We start from the raw sequence: 26,161 nt of genomic DNA, 5'->3' as shown, positions 1-26,161 counted from the left end.
AAAGATAGGATGATCTCAATCATACACATCAACTGATCTCAACCCTATATGTCAACTGGATTCTTAATTTAGTGAAAAAGTACATTAATCGGTAGGTGCTTGCACAACATATTTCACAAGTCTTTATCAAAAATTTATAGTCTCCCCCAGTGGAATTCTTTTGTGCAATAAAACCAGTTTTTGAAATAAAACCTAAATACAACCTAACCACAAAGGAAACCATGAGAAGTCGTAAGACAATTTTCATACCAATTTTAATAAAAGCTCTTTGCAAAGATCACATTTGCCCCATTTTAACATCAGTTGCAAACCCATCTTTTTATAACTGTTATATCAAACTCCAAGTGTTGCGCAATGTGAAAACAAGAAAGAACATAACCATTGTGATCTAACTATCTATGTTTCCATCTCAATAAGAGCAATGCTCACTGAAAACTAGAGTGGGACTGGAAAAAACAAACATACCAAAAGACCAGTGTCAGTCATTCCTTTTCACTTGACAAAAAACAAGCATCAAAATACTGTATATCAAGTGTTATTAGCCCTTGAAGTTGAAGGATCAAAAAAGGGGCTTAAATATTATTGAGAAATAGGGGTTACTTGCAAAACCAGAATATTTCAAAGCTTTTGTTACCCTTCCATGGCTAAGTAGCATGAGAAACTGCTATAGATCACATCTGAAAATATGTATAAATCACTCCAGTTCTTTTGCAGATTCATTCTATAAATGGCTATTAGTTGAGTTTCATTTCAGTAATTCCTTGCCCAAGAAACAAAATACAGTACTTGTGATAAATTCATGTTGCTTCTGAACTACCCTTTAGCACCAGTCTCCTCAAGAAATTCATTCCAACTTCAAATTCTCTCTTCTATCACTTCAGCCTCATTATGCGAATCTTTATTCATTCATCCCTGTACATTGCTGCTGAAGTGAAGACACTGAAAAAATCTGAGATGATGTTTTATCTAGCCAGAAAGTCCTAGGATACTTTCCCAAACCATTTAAACTGAAAACCAGAAAGTAAAGTGTGCAACTGCTCCCTACTGTGAGACTGAGGAGGAGGAAGGAAACAAAAATTTGTAGCACAGGTGTAGTATTAGTGCACATTTATCAATGAGGAAAAGCAATTAGGTTACTGGTAATCCACACAGTATCAGTCACTAAGATCTTTTCACCACGTTAGATAGCTAGAACACAGAACCATGTATCAGCAATGGAATTTCACTGGGATTTTGCCTTGTAAATAAGGCTGACAGGACGTGAAATGTATGTATTGCATGTTTAAATATTCTTAATATGCAGATAGAAATAAATTCATAAAGACAAGAGAAAGGCAGGCCTTATGATTTTATCCTATTACTTTTACTATCAAAACACACAACTATATCCTTAACAAAAGCAAGAAGATGTGAGAGGAAACTTTAGAAAAATATACTTCAGTCAACAGAATCACATTTTCTGATGATGTTCAGGGATGCTTTGAACATCCCTGAGTACTGCAATGACTACTGCAAACCATCTATAATCCAAAAAAACTCCCTCCAGACAGAGACTATTATTAGTATTATTATTAGAGCATTATTAGTATTAAAATATCTTCTATTTCAACTTAATTTTATGGAGTTACAGATAACATAAGTAATTTATACATCATCTGAATTCAGGGAGTTATTGTTGGTTTGTTTCATTGTGAATGTTTAAGGGGTTTGCTTGTTTGTTTTCATTTCATTTGCTTGTTTTTTACAGACTGTATTGTTTCCTGATTTTATACTTTGAAATTAGTGTTTAAGCTGCCCATAACATCAAGTGCATTCTCCATAGATGGAGAACACTATCCTGAAATGATGATTTTATGTTTTTAGTAAAATGGACAACAAGAAAAGTAATGCACACTTTAACAGATGACTAATGTCAGTTTTTAAACTTTATTATGCAAAACTCCCTAATGTTAACATCTCTAAAGCAAAATTGCATCTTTAGGAGCTGTAATGCCAAGGTTACTTAATCACCTGTGTTTCTGGTGGCACGTCTTGCTGCCAGCAGGCTCCACCAAAATGGTTCGTGTGAAGACACTAAAGAGAAAGGAGACCCCTGACGGCTGCTGTGGTATTTGCACGCTCTCTGTACACAGAATGAAGTTGGCAACAGAATTCAAATGTGAAAGACATTTACTTCTTAATTTGAGAGTCTATTTTCTCTACATGTATCAGTATTAATATACACCATGCAACTTTTAGCACTGCCTAAGTAGAAGTAACTAGAGTGTTTTAGGTTACACCCTGAAAAATCATATCTTGGTTCACTTTTTACAAGGACCACACAAAAGATGACTTTGTCACTAAGGTTGGGTAAGGGAATTTCAGAAACGTGACTTCACAATTCTTGCTGAAATTTGACTGCAGAAATTCCATGTGTCTTTAAAAGTCACCCGAGATCAGACAGTTAACTTTTTCCTTTCATACCTCTCTCTTACTTCCTCTATGTTTTTCCTGATGAGGAACTGAGGCGATAATAAGAGTATCTTCCTACCTTATAACAATATGTGCTCAGGTGCAATAAGGTGTCAAGGATGAAATATCCTAGATACAAGTGTACCATATATGTTAATATCTTCTTTGCTGGCCTGAAAATATAATCTATATATTCCAACCACCAAAGGAACAATGTGCTTGAATCCTAGCCCCTAATCTGACAGCAGAACTTCACAGTTTGTGAAAATTCTCATATGGCTAAAAGTCCTCATTGCTGAGCTTGCTCTTTCTGTGTCAGGTCTAGAATTAGAGCAACTTATGATGATAGTGTCCATAATAACAAGGCCAATAATAAACAGGAATTAGCATCAACTGGAGTTGTAGTAAACTAGGAGACATTTCTTATATACCAGTCGACACAGGCTTCATTCACAAGTTTGGACAGTTCATGGTCTCCACTCTTCTCTTATTTTACCAAATAAGTAAAACATCCCTCTCAGAGGAATGATACTTAAAACCTTTTGGACTTAATGCTTCTCTCACATTCTAAGCAATTAAAACTTACCTACAAACCAAAGCTTCTTTTGAGATAAAGAAAAGACTCTTGAACTTCTTTAATGCAATTTAAATACCATGTAGAAAAAAAGAAACAAATATACACTGTGATTTCAACAGAAATACGTAAATAGATGTGAATAGACAGTACATTCAAATTCAAGAAGAGCTTCTGTCCCGTTGGAAAATTATGGTGAATGCAGATGTTTAGCATAAGGAAAGAATAGGGTCAAATAATCAAAATATTAACATGAGAGTACAGTGGATGTTTCTGCATTCCAACAGCTTTCAGAGTAAGGCCGGTATATGAACCTACACTCCAACTGTAAATAAAGGAAAATAATTTTAACACAGTACATTATTTTACCTGTCTTTGCATTTCTTCAATCTGTCGCTGGGGGATACTTTGCAGAATACTATACATTTCAGGCATCTTTTCTTCAGGGATGACAACAGAGGCCCTAAAAGCAAAAAACAGAAAACAAATGGCAAGAGGAGAAGAAAGAAATTCTACACTAAAAGATGTCAACTGCTTCTCTAACCCCGAATTTTTTACCAATTAATGAATTACTCTGTAGCAGTTCCTCCACACCACCAGCCAGTTTGCCCACAGATAATGTCGCCAAAGTCTGTAGACTGATCTGTCCAGACAATTTAATAACTATGGAAGGGACAGAGACCCAGAAATCCTGAATCCCTGAATTCTCATCTTTGGGTTGCTACTGAGTTGCTGTCAGCAGAGATTTTTGGATTGACAAAACAGTAATAGCATATACAGTGTAAAACTAGTAATTTTTACACATACTATCTCAAGATCACATAACTGGGCATAGGGTACACATAGAAAAATAATCCAAGCTCCTTACACAGTGTACTCAGCTACAAAATAATTATAACTTTCCATCTCAGATTAATTTGGGAATCATGATGCAATATAGAGAATTTACATTGCTGTGATGGAATCTTTAGTATATACTTTTAAGAGCCTGAATGGAGACCAGTCCTCATTGAATTCAAGCAAAAGATAATAAAGCAAAACTGTTTCAGAAAAAAATATGACTGGTTACAGGATAATCAAATGCTCTGTTATATCTGTCTCATTTATTTTCCTCTCCTATTTTTGATACACAATATATCAAGGGTAAATACTGTGTGTATCTTGCTCTGTTTTCTACTCCATGTAGCCCCCAGTACACTTCACTTATCACACAGATTTTACTCAAATCACTGAAGGTAATGAAGTATCTAATGCAGCAGTATGATATACAACAGTGAGGGTACAGACCTCTTCCAGTCCAGAACCTCAGAGAAAGGTAAAATGTAGGAGTCAGCAATGATGACTGGGACACAGCCAGCTTGAAGAACATCACTCAGCACAGCCTGCCCCAGGCGGGCTCCACGTAGAACAACACAGAACGTAGACTCCTGTCAACAAAAGCATCCAACACACAAATGAGGAAAAAAAAGGAAATGTCAGATTTGCATTGTGTGTGTATGTATATATGCATTATGTTTTCCTGTTCTTCCCCTCATAAAAAAAAACAAGTCAAAAGGAAAACTGTCTTGCTCTGTGCAACCAGAGCAATTCTGTATTATTAGCTAATTAAAAATAATTATACAACTAATAATAAAAAAATCATAAGTAGAGGGATGAGAAATCAGCTAGTGGGTCGATTCTATTTATTTTAATGGCCAAACTGCAAGAATTCTAATTGAGAGAACTCAAAGAGAAAAATAAGTTTAAAACATTTTGAAACTTTGGCATAATGAGATGAGCAACAATTAGTATGAACTTACTTGAGTACAAACTGTACAAAGCCAACTTAATTTTCTTCTGTTATAAGGTAATGTAGCTCTATGGATAGCAGGGAAGTGACAGACTTCATATCTCAATTTTAAAATTCATTTGACATTTTTGATAGCATTTTCAGAGACAAATTAAGAAATCTGGGGCTAGATAAGGTCCTCATAGGTTTTACAGTTACATAAATTACAGTCAGAGAACTCCAATAAAGAAGTTAGCAGTGGCTAACAAGTAAAAACAGTGACGGAGCAAGTAATTTATCCTAAGTACAAGAGCATTCAATGTGTCCTTTAGTTAACTGAGTAGCAGAATTAAGACCACACTTATTAGATCTGACGACACCTATGATTTTGTAGGATTAGCTGGTATAAAGGATAGCAGGATTAGACTTTGACATTATAGGGATAAATCAGCTAAAAATACTGATACGTGTAGGATTCAACACTTAGATAGAAATAACAAACTGCACAAACATAAAGCATGAAGTAACTGGCTAGGACTTGAACTTTGCAGAAGAGGACATTACCTACAAAAGAAAAGGCAAAGAAAGGATATTCATGTGACAGCAATGTTGTACTGTTGAAAAAACAAACCAATCCACCCCCAGTAGTATTACAACACAAAAAGAAGAACAATTCACGAAACCTGAATGATTCAATCACTCTTCTCAGTAACTAAAGACCTCAGACAGAGCAGTGCTCAGTCTTGGGCAATGCACTTACAGTGGTAGGCAAAGGACGGCTACTTACCTTGTAAGTATAATCTACAAGGAAGAATTGACTACATCAATACTACTTATTCTGAAGGGGTGAGGACAGGAAGAAGGGAGCTTCAAAGACAAAAAAAAAGTTGTTGCAAAAAGGAAGAACATAATCCACTTACATCCATGACACACAAGACAAAATGCCATGAGTTTAAACTGCAGCAGAGAAGATTTCTTGACTATGCCACACTCACCTGTATATAGAGACTTTAGTTCTCACTGCCACTGAAGAATCTTGCTACAGATTCAAGATTGCAAAATAAATGCTAGTAGAGTTCTGCTACACAACAAGGAAAAATCCTAAGTCAGTACTATCCCTAAGTTTAAGAAAGAAAAATTTTGAAGTTGATACAGGGGCTCCCACAGATAAGAAAACATCTTTCCAGCTTGTGTTCCACGGCCTGAAGAAAAGGAGCCAGAAGCCTCAGCAGGGCAGCAAAACATCAAAATGGAACTAGGAAATACAAGGGGGTTTGCTGGCTCTTCACTTGTGTCCTACTGCAATCGTAAGACCTATGTTCATACCCATAGACTACTAAAAGCCTCAAAAATCTCATCTAAGACTGCAAACAGGAAGCATTAACAACACGGAAGCCCAAGAGCCTGTCTAGTAGGAAGTCTGTAAAGGTAGTGCTGGAAAGGATGAACTGTGATCAAAGCCCCCCTTCCCCCACTCTAAGACAGGTAGAGAAGGAAAAGAAGGGTGTAGGGAATGGAAGGAGCTGAGAGAATGAACACGCATTTTAACCATTGACTCACTAGATCACACAGCAGCAGGTGGAAGAGAATCTAGTAAGGTCTGGGAGAGAAAAAAAAAGCACAGATGTGGACACACATGCTCATCTGCCCAGATAACCATTTTTCCTGTCTAGACAAAGGTTACTATAAATATATCTCCTCACATCACCACTGTTATCAGCCAGACATTCCAAAGGGAAATGCAGGGCTCTACAAAGGAAAGTATTTTAACAATCTCGGCATGTGCCAGCTCTCTTCTGAATTACAAAATCATACATAGCAAGATACAGATTCCCTGACTTGCTGTCCTTTAGCAGTCCAGTTTGTATTTAAAGAAATAAAGCAAACAAGTTTGTTTTTTTTCTTTACTCCAAGTTTAGGACTCCGGGTGAGCCTTTCCTCCACCTCCTCCTCCACCGCAAGGAATTTTAAACATATTTCTTACAAAACATAACAGGGGGGGTGGAAACTTTGCCTTTCCTCAGCTTGTTTGTTATTTTTCCATCATTTGCTGAAGTTCAAAGACGGATTATATGCTGGTGGCCACAGACAGAGCACAGTGGCCTATGGCATAACTCGCTTTACCACACTGCATGCCGAAACATCTCTCTGTTAGTGAATTGCCAAGAGACACAGGGGTCTGAGAACACTATCTAGTTTTATCTTCAGTGACACATCAAAAGGCCTCTAGAAGGTGAGTCAAGGCCATGAAACACATTTCACCTAGATGCTTTCATAGCTGCATCCTGACAAGTCTTGTAGCTCAGTCTGTCATATCTATACAGATAGTTCTGTACGATTTAACTACTAAACTACATACACAAAGTGTAATCTGAGTAACTCTTCTTAAATGTAACACTCTTCTTTTGGCCAAGTATATCCACACATATACTCTTTAAAGTTCATTTAACCTATCCAATTGACAAAGCCATCTTTTGCTCCAAGCTTCATCTCACAAGGCCTGGACTGTCACATGTGACAAATCAATTCCAAATTTATGCCTGCTGAAGGGCCTTTTACCAGCTATTTTGGAAGCTGTAGATTCCAATGTTCCTCCCCAGTTTTGAAGTCAGCAGTTTTATCTGGCCTCCAAAAGTTTCTCCTCACATTACTGCTGGATTTGGCAGTATCTTTGTGTAATTTTTTATGTTTACATAACATTGTCTTGTGTTACTAGACCACCATGACCAATCTCATGAAGTTGTTATACACAAGCAGTGTTTTCAAATTGCAGCATAGTCTACATATCAGTTTGATTATATAGTTTTTGGCCCTCTTAAAAATAAGGATAAAGTTAGGATATAATATTCAAGCTTACATAACAAATTATGCGGTTTCAAAACATAGCCAGCAAGTTAATTAAATACAAGGAAGTACCCTACCAGTGCTAAACAGGAAGAGCACCACAGCTAAGACAGACACCAAGGTAAAGAGATGTTTGCAGAGAGACAGCCTTACCTGAAGCACCTGAGGATAATCAAAGACTTGATTCTTGTAACAGCGTTTGCGAACAGCAGGGACCCCATCTGACAGATTTGTACATTTGTCTAGGATCAACACTGATTCCCCATTCTCAGCCTGAAGAGCTTCCAGCTCAGACTGGTATTCTGGGTGCAGAGCCATTTGAGATGACAGAATGAAATACCTGCGAGGACTGAAAAACCACAGCAAGGTTAGCTAGCAGCACTGGGGGGTTACTTCCAAGATGCCCTAGAACACATTTCCTTCCATCCTGGAAAAGCAGAGCAGGATTAACTAAACGTGGACACACTGCCAAGACCATATTTTCAGACAAGGCTGGAAAGGGTAATGGTGCAATATAATTGAATCTGGAATAGTAAGTGGCTCAACATTATTTACAACTCTGAATAAGTTTGTACTTGGAAAAAATGCTTCTTACATTACAATAGGCACTCACATTATAACCTCTATTATAAACTGAAATAAACATTATTTAGCTACATATTAAAATAGCCTGCTACTGATGCCAGGATTGTTTGTACTTTTGTTTGGTGCTTGTGTACTAAAACAAAGTAGATAGGACACTGAATGCTGCTGCTAGTTTCTCCTCCCATATATTTTCTCATGAATTTTGATTGAAAAAAGATGCTGAACTGACAACTCAATATTTAGTATTTAGCTTATTTAGTGTCAATATGGTGACAGGAGCAACAGGACAAGCTCATCTTTTTTAATTGTGATTCAGTTCTGTCCCTTCTGGGCAATATAAAGGTAAAATTTCCAGGTAAGAGTTGAGGGCCTGTTATCCCATACACTCTCAAGTCCCACCATGTTCCAAAACTATGATTATTTAAAATGTGCCTTGACACTGAAGTGCTTAAAAACACTAATTAACACTGGAGGTAAACCACACAGGAATACAGGCTCAAATTAGGTGCTTGCTGCTCTAAAAAGTTATATTAATATTGGAAAATAGCATGTCATTTAGTTGTTATATTGGTCTACTTGGGTTTCCTTTTTAAACAGGTCAGCTAAGTCAGACTGCTCTACCACTCCCCACTGAAAGGAACACACAGAGAGTGACTGCCCTCATGCTGCCAAAAGAACACAGGAAGCACGAGGCTTGCACTTAGGATTCCAGTTTTACTCCATGTGATGCTATCTTTAATTTACAGCTCTGAAAGCACATACAAACACACACACTTTATAAAGTCAGACCTCTCCTGCTGCTCTTCTCACCTCTTCTACTCATTTTCATGCTGGTCACTTTAGTTGCTCCAATTAACAGATGAGACTTGCATAACATTTTTTTTAAACATTCTTTTTCCCAAGCCTCCAGCTGCTACCAATTTGCTACCAGCAGCTCTACAGAATATATATTTCTAGCAGAAGTGGATTTTAAGCAATCCAATTAAAAAGACAAGCACCCTTCAGTTCAGCTCAATGAACGGTCTTAAAAAAAAGGAAATAATGATGCAGATGAGTGAGAATAAATGCCTAATATCACTAATATCAGCTAAAAAATATGTAGGTTTGTTTGTGTGTATGTTCAAAACCAAATTTTGCCTTGAAACTGTCCTTGTTCTATGACACTCATAATCTAGCTATCAAATCTTGCAACAAAAGAAAATACATCCTATCTCCCAAGAAATAACACAGTAGCATAGTAGAATGTAATAGTTCATCCCAAACAAGCCTAAATTCTGAGCGGTGTGTCCTTACCACACGACTCCTGCACAAAGCAATTAAGGTGTGAATGCGTCTCACTAGTAACGCTAACTGGCCACTAGATGGCACTCCGGAGAGCAGTTTTTCACCATCAAAAAAAAAAAAAGTTGAGAAAACGAAAGCTCCTACACCTTCACTGAACCCAAGACTTGTTTTCTCTTATCAGACCCAAAACATAGACATAGACCCAGACATAGCGTTTAGCTGACTACCTGGACACGAACAATATGACTATATCTGTCTTTACAGTTAGTTCTGTACATGTTGAAGCCTATAATCATGTTCATGCTTTCCAGACAGAAATATAAAGTGTGCTTTCACTCTGTGTCAGAACGTAGTAATACTTGAGACCTGTGAAGAATCAATTGGGATGCAACCAGATGCCCCTACACTGGTCTGGCCCAGGAGCATCACAAGCAGGAATACAAAGGGTGCGAACAAAGTAAGCCACCACTGCATAAGGTTGTTCTAATTGACTGCAGTATTGTACTTGGGAGCAGCCCAGAGGAACAGCAAGAGCATTGCCCTTACCAGAAAAGACAACTTAAACCAAAGACCAACAACCTTGGTGTCTGAGAGAGGTTGTGCCCTTTCAATCACAGTTTTCAACTTTGAAAATTCATATTCTCTACAGAATGCTGTCAGAAGAAAAGAGCCTAAAGTTTCTGCATTTCTAAACCTGATCTTCACGAGTGGAAATATCATTGATCCCCATTGCCTCAATCTGTCCATCTTTTAAAACGTAGCAGAGTAAAACCCTGTTACAGTGAAACATTTTCAGCTCTGTAATTAAAAGATTTATGAAATACTAAAAGAGCAGCCTTCCATAACCAATTAAAACATGTCTTTCAGACTTCTACTTCCTCTTGTTCTGAAGACATGAATGGATTAGAGAAACCACCATTTTCTAGGGTAGCTCATTTCAATGACTAATTACATTCTCTGACAAAATTAGTGCTTTATTTCCCAATTGTCTTGCTTTACTTCCAACTACAAGGTTTGGGGATGAGGGGGTTGTGTTGTTTGTGTTTATCTTACTCCACTACTTTAAAAAAGAAACAAATAAAAACAATATTCCAAGCTCTGGATGTATGTATTCCCATAATCAAATCAGTTCTCATTTTTCTTTTTCATGAGATAAGCACAGGTTAGGTACAAAGAGTTATAGTGAATGGGGTAACATCAGACTGGCATCCAGTCACTAGTGGCGTTCTGCAGGGCTCCATTCTCAGCCCAGTTCTCTTCAACATCTTTGTTAACGACCTTGATGCAGGACTCTAAAGAATACTAAGTAAGTTTGCCAATGACACTAAACTGGGAGGAGCTGTTGACTCCCTTGAAGGCAGAGGCCCTGCAGAGAGACCTCGACAAATTAAGAGGGCTGAGCAATCACCAACCACATGAAGTTTAACAAAGTGCCAGATTCTGCACAAGGAAGGGAGCAACTCTGGATGTATGTAGAGACTGGGGAACGGAAGGCTGGAGAGCAGTGATGTGGAAAGGGACCTGGGGGTCCTGGTTGATGCAAGTTCAATATGGTCAGCAGTGCCCTGGCAGCCAGGAGGGCCAACCGTGTCGTGGGGGCATCAGGCACTGCCTTGTTGAAGCAAGTTATTGTCCCGCTCTACTCTGTGCTGGTGTGGCCTCACCTCAAGTCCTCTGTGCAGTTTAGGGCACCACAATAAAAGAAAGATATAAAGCTATTATAGAGAGTGCAAAGGAGAGATATGAAGGTCAAGGGCCTAGTTGGGAAGCCATATGAGGAGCGGCTGAGGTCACTTTGCTTGTTCAGCCTGAGAACAGGAGACTGAGGGGAGACCTCATCGCTGTCTGCAGCTTCCTCATAAGGGGAAGCAGAGGGACAGGCACTGATCTCTTTTCTGTGGTGATCAGTGACAGGACTCAAGGGAGTTGTATCAGTGGAAGTTTAGGTTGGATAACAGGAAAAGGTTTTTCACCCAGAGGGTGACTGGGGACTGGAACAGGCTCCTCAGAGATGTGGTCATGGTACCAAGCCTGACAGAGTTCAAGAAGTGTTTGGACAACACTCTCAGGCACATGGTGGGATTCTTGAGGTTGTCCTGTGCAGGGGCAGGAGTTGGATTTGTGGGTGGGTCCCTTCCACCTTAGGACATTCTATCTCTTTAAAGTCACAACACAGGTATAGCACACTTTTATCATTGCAATAGTGTCTTTTGTCATTACTTTGCCTTTAAGTATCCTTAAATAAACTGTCTGAAGTGATAATTTATTAGGGAATCTATACTGCTTTGAATTAATGCCCTGATTTACTTACACTTCGAAGAAATCAAACATTATTAGCAACTACTTCTATTTATATCCAAAATATCTTGTCAGCTCACTGGAAATATTGAATCTAATTCTACCACAAATAGTCATACTGTCATATTTTACAGTCTAGTTTCTGGTGTGAGAAAAACAGAATCACTCAAAAAAAAATCCTCAATTCATAGCTATATTGGCAGCTGAGCCAAGGCTATTAGCATTGGAACCATCAGTTATAAAGTTAGTAGCTATATTTATATTTTATCATCTTCTATACCAAACATGATATTGACTATACTTTGCCAAATTCATGGTGATTACTTTACCCTGGTCCTCTTTCTGGCAGATCTACTTCTGCCGACAACGGGCTGTAAACGGGAATACTGACGTCGTAGCCTTGCCGGTAAGTCCACGTGGAGAAGCCTCCACCAGCCAACAGAGCTCTGGAAAATAAAAGAAAGCAACTTTGAACAGAGAATGTGTAACATTCAAACTCCAGTAATTCACTGCCTGTCACTACCAGAAAAAGAAGATGCATGCTCTGAAGTGTTTCCCTCAACTTTAGTCAGTGGCATTTTTCCATGTTGTTTTTAGGTTCACTTTAGTTTTCATGATCTGAGCATACTGCTAGATTGGAACTAGTCACCAACAGAATGCTTACATTTGTGTACGATCACTGAGGAATGGACTATTTTTGTTTTAATATAGGGAAATTTAATATATTGCTCTCATTATGATAATTTTGCAATTAGTGAGCTTACCTGTCTTAAATCAATTTTAATTTAAAGAAATACATTCTGAATTATTTATACTAATTAAGACATTCCTTGATGCCTGCACTAAAATAGGGTATGGCACAACTTCCAAAATGTTAGAGACATGCTACACTTCGGATACAAATGATGTACAGTAAGATAGTAACTTGGTATTTTTTAGCAACTCTGGACTTCTCAGGCTGCAAAATACAACAGAGTTATTTGCCACTGTATTTTCAAAGTTATCATATAAGCTAGTGAAATTTATTTCATTTTTATATTACACAAAAAAATTCTATAAACAGGAAACAAAAGAACAAGAAATCTGCATGTTATGAAATTAAGTTCCAACAGCTTGGGACATTATGTGCTAGAGAGCATGGAAGTCACCAAGGACTGATAAATTAAAATGCAATTCAACCTTCCAACAAGATGATCCTCATTGTGCCTTTTCCTAGATGGAACAATCTTTTGCCACCCGGAAGTGCAGAAGACAACAAAGTGTACAGAAGAAAGCAATATATCCTTTACAATTCCAGAAACAGGTTTGTTACTATATACTATCACAAATCAAGCTTCTTTGAAATATGCTATTAGAGGACAGCAGCTTTTCTGTTGCCATTTCATCTCCAGTGACCAGGTGGCACCATTAATGCATTATCCTAGTTCCAAAAGAAACTCAGACTCAGCTTCTTTAGTGAGACTTCTCAAACAGCTGATCAAACTTTCAGTCCTGTGTCACTCAACAAGAGGGTGCGCTATACTTTCAGTTGCCCCAGGATACTGAGTCTGCTTAAGGTACCATACAAAGCACTTTGGACAAAAATATTTCTCAACTCCAGTTTCTCTCCTTCTCTGTGGAAAGAAGCAGAACACAAACACACCACTAGACAAGGCACTACAGAAAGGATCTTGAGGAGCTGTACGCATAGTTGTAGCTATGACTACAGCCAAAAGCCTTACTATCACCAGCCTGCATCCTGTCACAGTTCAGATCAGAACTCATCTCATCAGTAATCAGAACAGACACATAGGAACAAAAAGTTAAGATGAGACTGGAAGAGGCACTGACAATCCATTAGCTGATATTCTTGTTTTCAGATATCACTGAATGAAATCCTTAGTATGGTGTCTGGAAAAACAGTTTTTCCACAACTGTTAGACAACAGATTATCATTATACCTAATTATCACCAAGACCCATCATTTTTTCCCATCACAACAAGACACCCTGGATGAACACCAATATGTTCTGCCTGGTCTAATCCCCATCAGATGTCCCACAGGATACTTCACTTCCTATTCTGACTGGCAACACAGTTGTTCAGTGTTCAAATATCATGATCACGCTTTGCCATAAATGTGACTGATTTCACTCAAGTAGTCAAGGCAAACACTCTTTGAAGATCCCAAGCTCTGGATTAGAGGTTCTGGACTGAAGATGCATTTCAGCTTCGTAACTACAAAATCAAAACAACTTGCCCTTTATTACTCTTCATTCAGAACACAAACAATCATAGGAGCAAAAAGCAACTTGAAAATAGGATGATAAACCAAGTACATGCTGAGTTAGAATTTATATTCCAAATCAAGTGGTTATTTTTAATTCTCTTCCAATGCTCCCCCACCTCCCTGCCTTTGGTGACATGTACAATGCTGTTAGAACTAGGTCTCACCCTTGAAGCTGCATGTTCCATGTCTTATCCATACTAATTCAGTCACAAGCAGGGAGAAAAAAAATTGGCTTGGGTGTTGCTGTTCTTGCACTTTATATCCCCCTCCTCTTTTTTACCCCCCAGCCCCCAACTGGGAAACCAGAATCAGATTGTTTTAATTGGATCCGGTGAAAACATGACAGCACCTCATCAGCCTTGAGAAAGCAGGTGTGTGTCATGCAGACTTCTACCTAAATAAACCCACAGGGAACCAACACCAGTTAAGTAACTCCACACAGATTTTCATTTTACAGTGCAGTAAGGGAGTAGGAATATTAACTCCTAATGTACTCAAGACAAATAATCTTTAAATTGCACCAATCAGAGAGGAATGAGCCTGTTCCTGAGCAACTTTTCACCACTTTTCAAATACTGATCCTTCTCTCTCTGTATGAAGTGTGCCAGCTGGCCTCTACTCTAAAAGTTTCTGCCCAGCTGCCAACAGCAGCAGCTTTCTGCCAGCTGAAATCCAATTCACAAACTGCAGCAGAAATAAATAAAAAGTATCTTAGTTTGTATGTTCAATTCTACAGCTACAGATTAGCTTTGCAAAAGAAATCCTTCCAACATCATTATTGTACCAAATTCAACAGCACTAATTAACAAATAATATAGAGCTTATGTTTTAAGTTTCACAGCAGGAGATTACATGCATTATGACAGCTAATACCAGCAACATGGTCTCCGTGCCCACAAGGCAGACTTTCACCTTTGAAATTATGGGATAAAGCCCTTTTGTACTGTCTTTGGAAATTCAATGTAACGATTTAATAAACAAACAACCCCTTAGTGAAGTACTTTAGATAAAGACTATTCCAGACGTAAAATTATCATAGAACTCTATTCCCCTTTGTGTATAGGGTCTTACTTTACCTGGATTAATATTCTGCAGAAAATCAACAGAACACAAATCTACTAAACCTCATGATCCACTGCCATTCAGCTATTTATCATCTCTGATACATGCTGACTGTAGAAAGCAGGCCACACTCCCTGTGCAAACTTCACAAATACTACCTATGTATTTCACAAAATTCCACAAATGCAGTCTTTCTGGAGTTGTCTCAGTACAGTTCAGACAAGTCACTGAAAAACAACTGAACTCTACCAACATATGTTTAATTTGGCCGGCAGCCTCTCATCCTGTGATGCTACAAATAACTGTCTTTCACACTTGGTTAAGTACCCATCCTGTAGCACCTGCAGACATTCTCAAATACAGAAAACACACTCAGGTCACTTGTTCAGTTAGACTTGAATAAGAACTCCAAAGGTCTCCAATATCATACTGAAAGTTCATACTGCATCACTCAGGCCTTTCCAGGACTAGGTCCACACTAGTCTGTGACTTCTTTCACAGCTCTCTTGCCTTCACACCTGTGACCTGTGGTACAGGTTCTGTAGATGGCATACTCTAACTGTTGGCTGCCTACAAAAAGGAGTTTCCACTTCTTTGCTGTCCCAAGCGCTGTTATTGCCTCTCTCACATATTACAGCTCGTGATCATACAGCTGCAGGATGAGTCAAATTGGCAAGTTACAACAACAGCTGTATGCCAAAAAAAGATTTTAGCTTTTTACTTAAATTACTGAGCTTTCCATGATAGTATGAAAAACACTTAGGACAAACACGTACCAAAATAATACATTTCCTGCATACTAAACCATATAAATGGAGATTTGAGATGAAAAGAGTAAAAAAACCAAAAAAGTTTTGCAGTAGATCTACTGCATTCTCTTAATAAATCCACTTCTTCAATAGACACATGTATCCATAAACATCCAGTCCATCCCATTAAACAGAGCATTCTCAAATGAAAATTATCCTTAAGAAGCATACATCTAAGATAACAAATGCAAATATCTACCATGAGATTAAGAGGTTTCGTTATGTGAGACTGATGCTTGGCTGCCCTCTCCAGGCTAACCCACATACATACAACATATTTCACACAGAGAAGTAAAAAACTAAATCCTTACTTCACAGTGATATAATTACAATGAGCAAGTTTACTCTTTAAACATGTCCAGAAAAAAATCTGTTCTGGCACTGGGGGATGTTTTAAATTTTCTTTGCTGTAAAGAAATCAAGATAGACTCCACACACAATCATCTCAGCAAAGATCCCATATCTCAGGCAAGATTTTATTGACATTTAGCAGGAGAAAGTTAACCTTGACCTTCAAGAAAGGGACTGGTTACATGGGAGCTAACTTAGCAGAACTAAGCACACACAAGCTAATACAGTAGAAGCATATTCAGTAACAGTATCTAAGCTAAATAAGTTTGTCTTCCTCTTCTTCACCTTACAACCTCCGTTCCTCTTCCAAAAGTAAACTATTCTGCAAGTGAAAATGGAGCTCAGAATTTATGCCTTTTAAGTTCCTGGCAAATATTTTCAAAACATGCTTACCAGAGAATAACTAAGAGAATTTGTCCAATTACTAATACAGATTAATTATTAAGATAACAAACACAACTGAAATTCATCATAGTTTTGTCAAGCCGAGAAGCTGCTTTAAAATGCCCTGAAGTATCTGACTTCTATCAGAAAACTGCAGCTACAATCATCTTTGAACTTCTAATTTGCATCAAATGGGACATTCTGGAAAGCATTCAGGTTCAGTAACACACCAGATCTAGGTCTAATCTCAAGATTTTCCAACCTTACAAGTCCAACACTTAAAAGCAAACAATTTCAGCCACATTCTAAATAAAATCAAGGATGGGGATAAACTTTCAGATTTCAGAAGTAAACACCTGTTTTACTGAAGGCAGGGACCTCTTTACTTCCCTTTTTAAGAAGTAAGAAAGTCATATTACAGCTTCGTAGAGGTTAAGGAGCATATTCTTTGATATCAACTGCCCTTCTGAGCTTGTTTCTTCTTCAGTGGCATTTAAACCCAGATCAGTGCACTCAAACACAGCACAACGCGTACCTATCTCTAGGAACATCTAGGGCAGTGTTATAATCTGGTGGCCCTCCAGGCAGCATGTTGAAGAGCAGGTGATTTGTGCCCCGATCCCACCTACAGCAAAAGAAGAAACAGACAGCAATTAGAAAGGTGTTCTCTGCATATAGACAAATCCTGGCATGAACACACTGCATCCTCCCCTCCTGCATCAACATTAATTTTTTCCACTTTGTGTTCTTTAAATTGACAGATTGAAGTTTCAGCGTGTACCTGGATAATTGTGCCAAAGCCTGAGCTGTCTCCTTGATACGGAGCACGTTCTGATTGAGGACATCTATGGATGGCACAAAAAGGCAGGCCCGGTTGACATCGTCAGTGTAGAATTCACTGTCAGAGATGGCCGTTAGCAGCTCATTGTATTCCCTGGAAATGGTGTTGCTCACTGCCGCCCCAAATTCATCCACATACTTTTTCAGTGAGTAGATGTACACCTTGATTTTGTTTTTGGGATTGAAGCCACATCTATAGACGTCAAAGCAGGTGTGCATCCTACAGCTGAGGTCTCCTCGCTCAGGAATGGGGCTATCAGCAGGAAGCTTGACCACAGGCACATCATGGACGCTGCGTTTTTCAACAGTCCAGTCACTGGATGACTCAATGGAGTGAGGCCAGAACTGAAACATTCCTGTGGCAATTAGGCCAAGCAGAACTATAGAAAAGAGAGTGATATAATAGATGCGATGCTTGGTTTTCATCCTTGGGATGAGGGCTGGACCCCGGGTGTTATATTTGGCCGACGCACACATAATGGAATCAATTATCTCTTGTCTCTACAAAATAGAGAGAGAGGTTTTAGGATGAACTCTAGAAGAGATACATAGTTACCAAAATGCAGAGAAACATCCAGTTAGTCCTTTCATGGAAGGTTCCTCATCTCAGCAGATTGCAGTAAACTTTCCTCAAATGCTCACGTCCCACTAGAATGTAAGATGCCAACTAGGACTGCCACCAGATCATCCAGGACAAATTGAGGATGATCTTCTGGGCCTGGTTGTAACAAAATGATGTTGGCCAGTTAACAATCACAAGTCAGAAAAAGGCATGGCTTGGGCAGTGAGGGGAGGAGGAAATCTCAGACACAGCAGAGCGCTGAGACCCAATAGGTCCCGCTCCACCTACAACCAAGTGTATTCATAGTGAATACTAATAAAAAACCAAAACACTTATATACAGAAGAGAAACAACTTGAATATCCTGCAAAAGGCTTACAAAAGGGCATCACACAGAATGTAGGATCATGATACCATCTCTAAGGTAAAGGTGCTTTCAAATTGAATTTCACAGCAGCCCCACAATATCTGACTAGAATGATGGTAACTACTTCTGGCAAGAAAAAGGAATTAATTTGTCATCTTTGTCAATATGCCTTTTGGGGCAAAAAAGTGTTCTATGAGCTGCCAGTGCAGGCACATTAAGAAAAACATTTAAATAACAGTTCGCCATAGTCTGTACTACAGTTGTAATGAAAAACATCATGCAATCTCAAGTATCACAAACAACTGTCATGCAAATATTGTCATCTTCGATAATTCTTACAAGTTTTTACACACAGAATTGTGGTTCCTGCATAAGACAATTTACATTAACTACAGACTGGAGAATTGGTAAAAAAAAACTTGTTTAGGTTTGTGACTAAAACTTCCATAACAAATAAATTCAAACTGAATTCTCCACAGTGAGAGCCTTTTAAAAGTAGTAAGTATGTTTTCCAGAAAAAGAATGTGAATGGTATAATTATGTGTTTTCCTTTAGGACAAATAAGATGTTTTCTTGCTTTGTAAGCTACCAAGAAATTCTGACAAGTCAACTGTCCAGCAGACAACAAGTATGAATAAAATAAGTATCAATGAACAAAAGAAGTATCAGTTTCATTATCAAACAAATGGGTTTTATAACAAATTGGGTTATCTGGAAATTCTTAACAAAAGACTGTTAGGATAGGGTGGCTAACACATGACTGTACTTACACTCAGTAGCACTAAAATAATGAGATGATAATAAACATTCCATTTTTAACAGCCGCTCTCATCAATTTACATCCACGTTCTGACTCTGGAAGAAGCTTCTAAAGCCTCCTGTATAGGGCAATACTGTGTGATGCTGTTATCAGGACAGATGCCAGAACGCTACATTACTATCAGTTTTATAATTAGAAACTTTCCTTACGCTTCTGACTCTTAACGTCATTCCTCCTTCCTGACACAGCGCCAGAACCACCTGCGTGATGACAAAGACCGCACATTTGTAGCGAGTATTTGTCACCAGGCAAATCTGTCCAGACCTGAGCCCGAGGGGAGGAACCCTCGGTGGAAAGTACCTCTCCATCCATGGACAAGTTCATTCACTCTCACACAGCACACGGTCCATTGGGGAAACAAGGCGTACTCGCACTTGGAATATTGGAATTAACGGGAACAAGAAACAGCAGAGAGGTGGCAACAACACTACGGGACATCGAGGATGCAGGACGGGCCGGGCCGCCCCCCGAGGGACACGGCGGGCGGGCCCAGGCCGGCCCGGGACACCGTCGGCAGGAGTCGGACCCCCGCCCCGCCGCGGCTCCTTCACCTCCCGCTCTCCTGCCCACCCGCAGGGACAGAAGGCCACCCCCGCCGCCCGCACTCACCTCCGCCCGCAGTCGCCGGGGCCGCCCGGCCGCGCCCGCTCCGAGCGGGGCCCGCCCGCCCCACCGCTCTACACCGCCCGGCGCCCTCCCGCGGTCGGAGGCCCGCACTGCCCCCGGCACGGCACTGCCGAGGGTCGGTACTGCCCCTGCACCGGCACTGCCCCTGGCCCGGCACTGCCCCTGCACCGATACTGCCCCTGGCCCGGCACTGCCGAGGACCGGCACTGCCCCTGGGTCGGCACTGCCGAGGGCCGGTACTGCCCCTGCACCGGCACTGCCCCTGCACCGGTACTGCCCCTGAGCCGGCACTGCCCCTGGGTCGGCACTGTCGAGGACCGGCACTGCCCCTGGGTCGGCACTGCTCCGGGGCCGGGCAGCGCTGCCCAGAGCAGCGCAGAGAAGGGGTCTGTGCCTGTCGTGCGCCAGGGCACGGATGGAAACCCGCGTTTCACACTGCCAACGGCCCCAGGTTAAGGCCGTGCCCTGTTCTCCTGCCCTCGATCGCGCTGCCCACTGTACGCCCCCTCACAGCTCCCTCGCCCTTGCTCCCCCCGGAGCCTGTTTCATTTTGGGGAGTTTTCTTCCCTGTTGGTGATTTTTCTTCCAACACTGCTCCGGATTAAGCCCTACCCCGGTGACTGAAGTCTGGCTGCAGGATTTGGAAAGGCCTCCCCGCTGACAGGACGCTTCTCCCGTCAGAACAGGCACTGGGACAATGTTGGTGTTTATCTGGGTGTGCAAAGTTTGTACCAATGGGCCACCACCACCCTGGCTTTCAATACATTTGCATTGTTGACTCACTTTCCTCTGGTTCTGTGCACCTTTCCAAAACCATATTGAAATTTCTTATTGACCAAGGACTTTTGGGTCATGTGTCCCTTTCCCACCTGCTGGGTCACACTACTTGACTGAAAAAACAACCCAAACCTACACCTTCCCCAAACATTTCTCAGAAGTGACTTGAACCAGTGTCTCTCCTAATAGAAGATAGAGGAGGACAAATTTGTTGCACAAAACTCAAGCTGTGCGGGAATCATGGACACTGGTTTCATTACCAAAAATGGGCACTGACTAGGTCTATAGGAAGAGGGGAGGGAGGGGGGGAGGGCAGATAAGATCACAGAATCATAGAATGGTTTGGGTTGAAAAAGAACTTAAAGATTATCTGCTTCCAACCATTCTTCCAGGGCAGGAAAGGGTAGGAACGTCTTCCAGGACAGGGACACTTTCCACTAAATCAGGTTGCTCAAAGCCCCATTCAGCTTGACCTTGAACACTTGCAGGGATGGGGCATCCACAACTTCTTTGGGCAACCTGTGCCCATCAACCATATAGTGAAGAATTTCTTCCTAATATCTAATCTAAATCTACCTTCTTTCAGTTTAAAGCCATTCTCCCTTGTCCTGCTGCTACATGCCTTTGTAAAGTCCCTCTCCAGCATTCTCATAGACTCCCTTCAGGCTGCTCTAGGGTCTTCCCCGAGCCTTTTCTCTAGTCTGAACAACCCCAATCCTCTCAACCTGTCTTTGTAGCAGAGGCTGACGCTGCAGCTGAACTGTGCACACTGCACAGCAGGTGGAAACAAGGATTACTTTGTATCTGTCACCCTGTAAACAGTTTTTAACTGTTACAACTGTAACTATTTCGATGGCTACAGTTTAACACTAAACAGTTTTCGGCAGTTTTCAGTTGCTTACTGGTTTCTCCTGCCAAGCTGAGGACAGATATGGGCTATTTGAGAAGTCCTCTGCTTCGTAAAGCTGGAGGTCTCCAGGGAACGTTGCCACAGCCTGCCTCTGGAGCTACCAGAGGTCACTGATATCCTGTCACAAAAACTTCTCCTGCTGCAGCCCCTTCAGCCACCTGATTTCCGGGCCAGAAGCATCTCCAGCCTCATACCTGGCCTCTACTGCCTGGGCTACCAGGCAGGCCAGCTCTGCTCCTATCCTGTAATCCTTTGTGGTTTAAAAGACTCTCACCATGTGTTTCCTATAGTGTCAGCTTTTGGTGGCCTGAAATGTATTATTCCCCTCTTCAATTTTTCTTGTAGTTATTTTTATGTATTTGTATCTTACGTACAACGGTGAGGTGGTGGTGGGCTATCCTATAATGTGTGATTGTGAAAGGATAAGAGGTTGCACCTGTCCCTGCTCCAAACCTCTAAACTGAGTCTCTTTCTCTCTGTCACACACACATGGAGTACAGTGTCCTTAAACAGTCTTAGCTGTCCGCAGTGGATTAGTTCTCTTTCATTTCACCCGCCCTTGGGAAAACAGCTTTCTGCAAAGCCGTCCACACGCACGCACAGAGACAGCCTGGTACTCACACAAGAAAGGCAAAATGCTGTCACTGCAGTTGCTTTTTCTTTTCTTTCAACCTCTCCTCATACACGTCGCATAGCAGGTGATGTAGCATTCTGCTCAGTCTCACTGATACCTTCTTCACCCTGTCTGTGACATACAAAGCCAATGACAGAAAGCACTCACAGATCTTAAAGCATTTTTCTGAGTGCTGGTACTGGCTTCTCCCTCCTCCCAAGTGCAAGCTACTGAAGTTTGTTAGAGTACATAATGTTTCCGGGTTTAACCCATCAGCTTCAAATTGCTGCGAACTGTGCCATTCATAAAGCAGAGGCAGGAACTCTCCTTCAGGAGGTAGAATGGACCATGTCCAATTTTTTGTGAATTTAAAGGGGTACCGTTCATGTATTGGGGCTGCCGGGCTGCTGGATCTCTGCAGCTATGGGGCTCATCAGCATAAACCGTGCCTGGATGTGACTGAGCCACAGAGGGGGGTCCCCAGCCCTGTTGCGTGACAGGGACACTGGCTGGTCCACGTGCGGCGGGGGGCGGGGGGTCACCGAGCGCAGCCTGCGCCAGCCCATGCGGTGCCCGCGGGCGTTTCCTCCGCCTCCCTGCTCTGCCAGGGAGAAGAAAGTGCATCGAATCAATTGTAGCTGAAATATTCATGGAAACATGATGATCCTTTCATCCCTGTAGGAAAATCTGGAAATCAGTGCAATTCTATTAAAAGCTAGAATTAAACAAATGCAAGCAGCATCAGCTATTTTATTTCAAAATCACAAGAAAAATGGAGGATGTAGTCTGTTTTGATAGAGATTTCCCTGAAACCACATCAGGGAGCCTGTTTATATTCTAGTGATGTAGCTAAGCCAGACAAGTCTGCAGCACAGACTATTTTTAGACTCCAGGTTGCCATTTATAGCTTGTAAAAATATTCATCAGCATCTGGATAACAGGCTATCAATTTTTATAAATGCACAGGAGAAATCAGATATTTTACCTCTCTTTGCTTTGCCCTTTTATGTCCTGTCTTATATGGCTTTTTGGGGGTCATTTGGAGTTTGTTTTTAAGGGCTTTACCATCACATCATACATTAGCCTGCTGTCACATACAGCATCCTGTGTTTTCTGCTGGGATGATCAGTACACAGAAGAGAAAGAAGTGTTCAGAGAACCTTCTGTTAGCTATTGTGTCTCCACATATGAAGTAGCTGCATGTGAGATTATGGTGCACCTTATGCAGTCAGTGATGAAAACACCTTTATAATAAAAGGAGATAATTTTAGAAGGTAAATATGAAGGGGGAAACTAATGGATTGAGGACATCTTTTCAACCTTATTTTCAACATATGGTATAGCATAACTAAAAATTCATAGCTCAGTTTATTCTTCTGAAAAATTTGGTAATGGTTACTGCCAATTTATAAGGTACTGAACTAAATGAAAGACTTTCTATTATAAAAAAAAGCAGAATATTGCAACAGCCTTGGTTCACTGTTTCAGTTTAAGTCTTACAACTAAATGACACCTGCATCTATATCAGTAGAGTTTTTAACTAGTCTGATCAATAGCTAGCAGCCAATTGCATGGTTCTACCTATTGATCCAGGCCATCATACACTTCCAATGCTGCTCCTTTGTGATGGATGGCACTGGTCAAAACAGACCTTATGTCTGTAACTGTACTTCCTCTACCACCTTCCTAAATTGAAAGGAAAAAGCTGAATATACTTTGGAGATTTGCTGCAATAGCAACCACTGAAGGATGTGAGACACAAGAAGATTCATTTAGGCAAAAGTTCCCTTCAAAGAAACTATAACGTAGCGCAAAGGTGCAGGTAGAAACACTATGTCAGTGTAGGTTCCCCCTCCCTAAAGCTTTCAGCTGTCACAGTCTGCAGATGCATTAATCTTTAATCAATTGAACTCTTTCTGCAGTGAGGTATCCAGGGAAAGGACAGGTCACGACAAGCATTCGCCTAGAATAACTAAGCACTCGTGCATGAGCTGTGCCATCAGACCTTGCTGGATAGCAGCAGGGAATAGACAGAGAGCTAAAAATAGCCTTTCCTTGCAGTGTTTTTCCAGACTATTTTTGATTCTTCATTTTGATAAGGTCGACTGGCTATTTGCTAAAAATAACCAATCCAGGCAAACTGAGGACAAAAAGTAGAGTATTTATAACCATCTCAGACTCTTTAGGACATTTGTTGGCTGCAGATAATTTAGGATCTTGTCGTCAGTCAGTTGACTGTTTTATGTAAGTCGGTAATAAATAAAGCATTAATTGGAATGGAAAAGGAGTGTATCTTGCCACTCTGATTTTTTTCAGATGGAACACATATCTTTTTGTCTATATATCCTTGTAAGTTGTCTTGCCTTGTTCTTCATGGTGCAGTCTGAACTGCTTCAGAAATAGCCAAGACAATCTCCTGTTAGGTCAGCCAATATTAAAAAAGAGCTGCATATATAATTAAAAGTGCAAAATGCAGTTTTATCCTTTTGCATGCCTGATACTTCAGATGCAGAAATTTTCAGGGGTGTGACTCACATAGCTTAATCCATGAGAGTTTTTTTTTATCCAGCCCTTGTATGCCACTATCTCTCTGATTAAATGAAACCACCACTCCGCCAACAGGACGAGAGCTACAGAGGGATTCTGTAAGCAAGTAACTGGAGGAAGACTGCAGAGAAATTGTCAATATAAATGATAATTTGACTCCAAGGCAGGTTTTAAGAAACTGGGTTGCTATGGGGATGGGAGGAGCACACAGCAGTCAGCTCAACTGTACGATCTGTTAGATGTTCCAAGAGAGAAAGACACAATTAAGGTATTAACATTTATTAAAAAAAAAAAAAAACCAAACCAAACCAAACCAAAAAACCCCAAACCAAACAACAAACAAACAAAAAAAAAAAAAAAAAAACCAAAACAACAACAAAAACCCCAAACCAAACGAACAAAAACCCACAAAAACAAACAAACAAACCATCCCCCCCCCCCCAAAATCCCAACAAAATCTATCATACAGTATATTTTAGCAGCTACCCTTCTTTAGTTCAGGTTGTTATTAGTGAATATTTTCCCTTACATATATTTTGCTTAGGATCTATTCAATTTCCATTAGGGAAAACTCAGCTTCACAGATTCTTTCTTTAGGAATGCATGATCCTTCCTAAATACTTATTTAGAATGGACCTCACTTATGTTGTCTGCTTAACTACAATGTAACACAGGTTAATAATTTGGAAATTCAGAGATTTTCCCCTCCCACAAGCATGAAAATGTCAAGTCTATGCCTTGTGTTAGGGAAGTTTCTGTGACTGAGAGCAGTGCTGCACAGGAAATTCCCACTTCTAACCTAAAAATGCTGAACATTTCGCTGGAGTAGAGAGAGAGAATGGGGTGGGTGTGTGGAGAAGGTGGACAGAGAGAGAGACAGAGAGTGTTATTGGAACATGGCAAGGACCATTAAACTGTCTAGGATCCTTTCTGTGGTCAAAAGTTGCATGCAAAGCAGATTTTATCATCTTGTTTGATTATAACGAGCACAAGCTCACACCAGTGTGTCAATCTGGGTGGCATTTCTTATTTTAGATGAAATGCAGCAATTTTTAAAAATATAGATCTGACTGGATTCATTTGAGATGCTGCTTTTTTTGCCTATTACTTGACAAACTGGTCAAAAGAAATGCAGGGGCAGGGACAGGATGGGAGAGTCCTTAATCCTTTCTCTATTTTTTTTCCTGTAAAGATTTTACACACAGGAAGAAAAAAAAAAAGGCCATTAATGAGAATTATGATATACAGCAAGCAGAGAGAACATCTAACATGGAGGTAGGAGAAGGAACAGTTTGTACAGGCAGAGCTTGTGTTTTTTCTCTCAGGGTACTCAGAGCAAATGAGAGTTGATTTAGCTTCTATATACATATGCACGGGACTTTCTACATGTTTACCAATTCTTGTCAACCAGTAAAGGCCA

At 40.4% G+C, this 26,161-nt stretch overlaps 1 protein-coding gene across 1 annotated transcript in view; it reads right to left on the bottom strand.

Annotated features, from left to right (window-relative positions):
- The window catches only part of EXT2 (exostosin glycosyltransferase 2), a 75,545-nt gene extending 55,605 nt beyond the window's left edge, over positions 1-19,940 (bottom strand). The window contains exons 1-7 of the mRNA XM_032691099.1: positions 19,877-19,940; positions 17,461-18,020; positions 17,215-17,304; positions 12,134-12,250; positions 7,791-7,986; positions 4,313-4,452; positions 3,395-3,488 (exon numbers count right to left, since the gene is read on the bottom strand). Of these exons, the coding sequence (XP_032546990.1) occupies positions 3,395-3,488; positions 4,313-4,452; positions 7,791-7,986; positions 12,134-12,250; positions 17,215-17,304; positions 17,461-17,996 (1,173 nt within the window). The 5' untranslated portion in view covers positions 17,997-18,020; positions 19,877-19,940. The remainder of the gene's footprint in view (positions 1-3,394; positions 3,489-4,312; positions 4,453-7,790; positions 7,987-12,133; positions 12,251-17,214; positions 17,305-17,460; positions 18,021-19,876) is intronic.
- Positions 19,941-26,161: the final 6,221 nt, after the last annotated feature.

The sequence above is a fragment of the Chiroxiphia lanceolata genome, chromosome 6, assembly GCF_009829145.1.
Source record: "Chiroxiphia lanceolata isolate bChiLan1 chromosome 6, bChiLan1.pri, whole genome shotgun sequence".
In the NCBI taxonomy this organism is placed as follows: Eukaryota; Metazoa; Chordata; class Aves; order Passeriformes; family Pipridae; genus Chiroxiphia; species Chiroxiphia lanceolata.
This window is presented reverse-complemented; position numbering and strand designations above follow the sequence as displayed.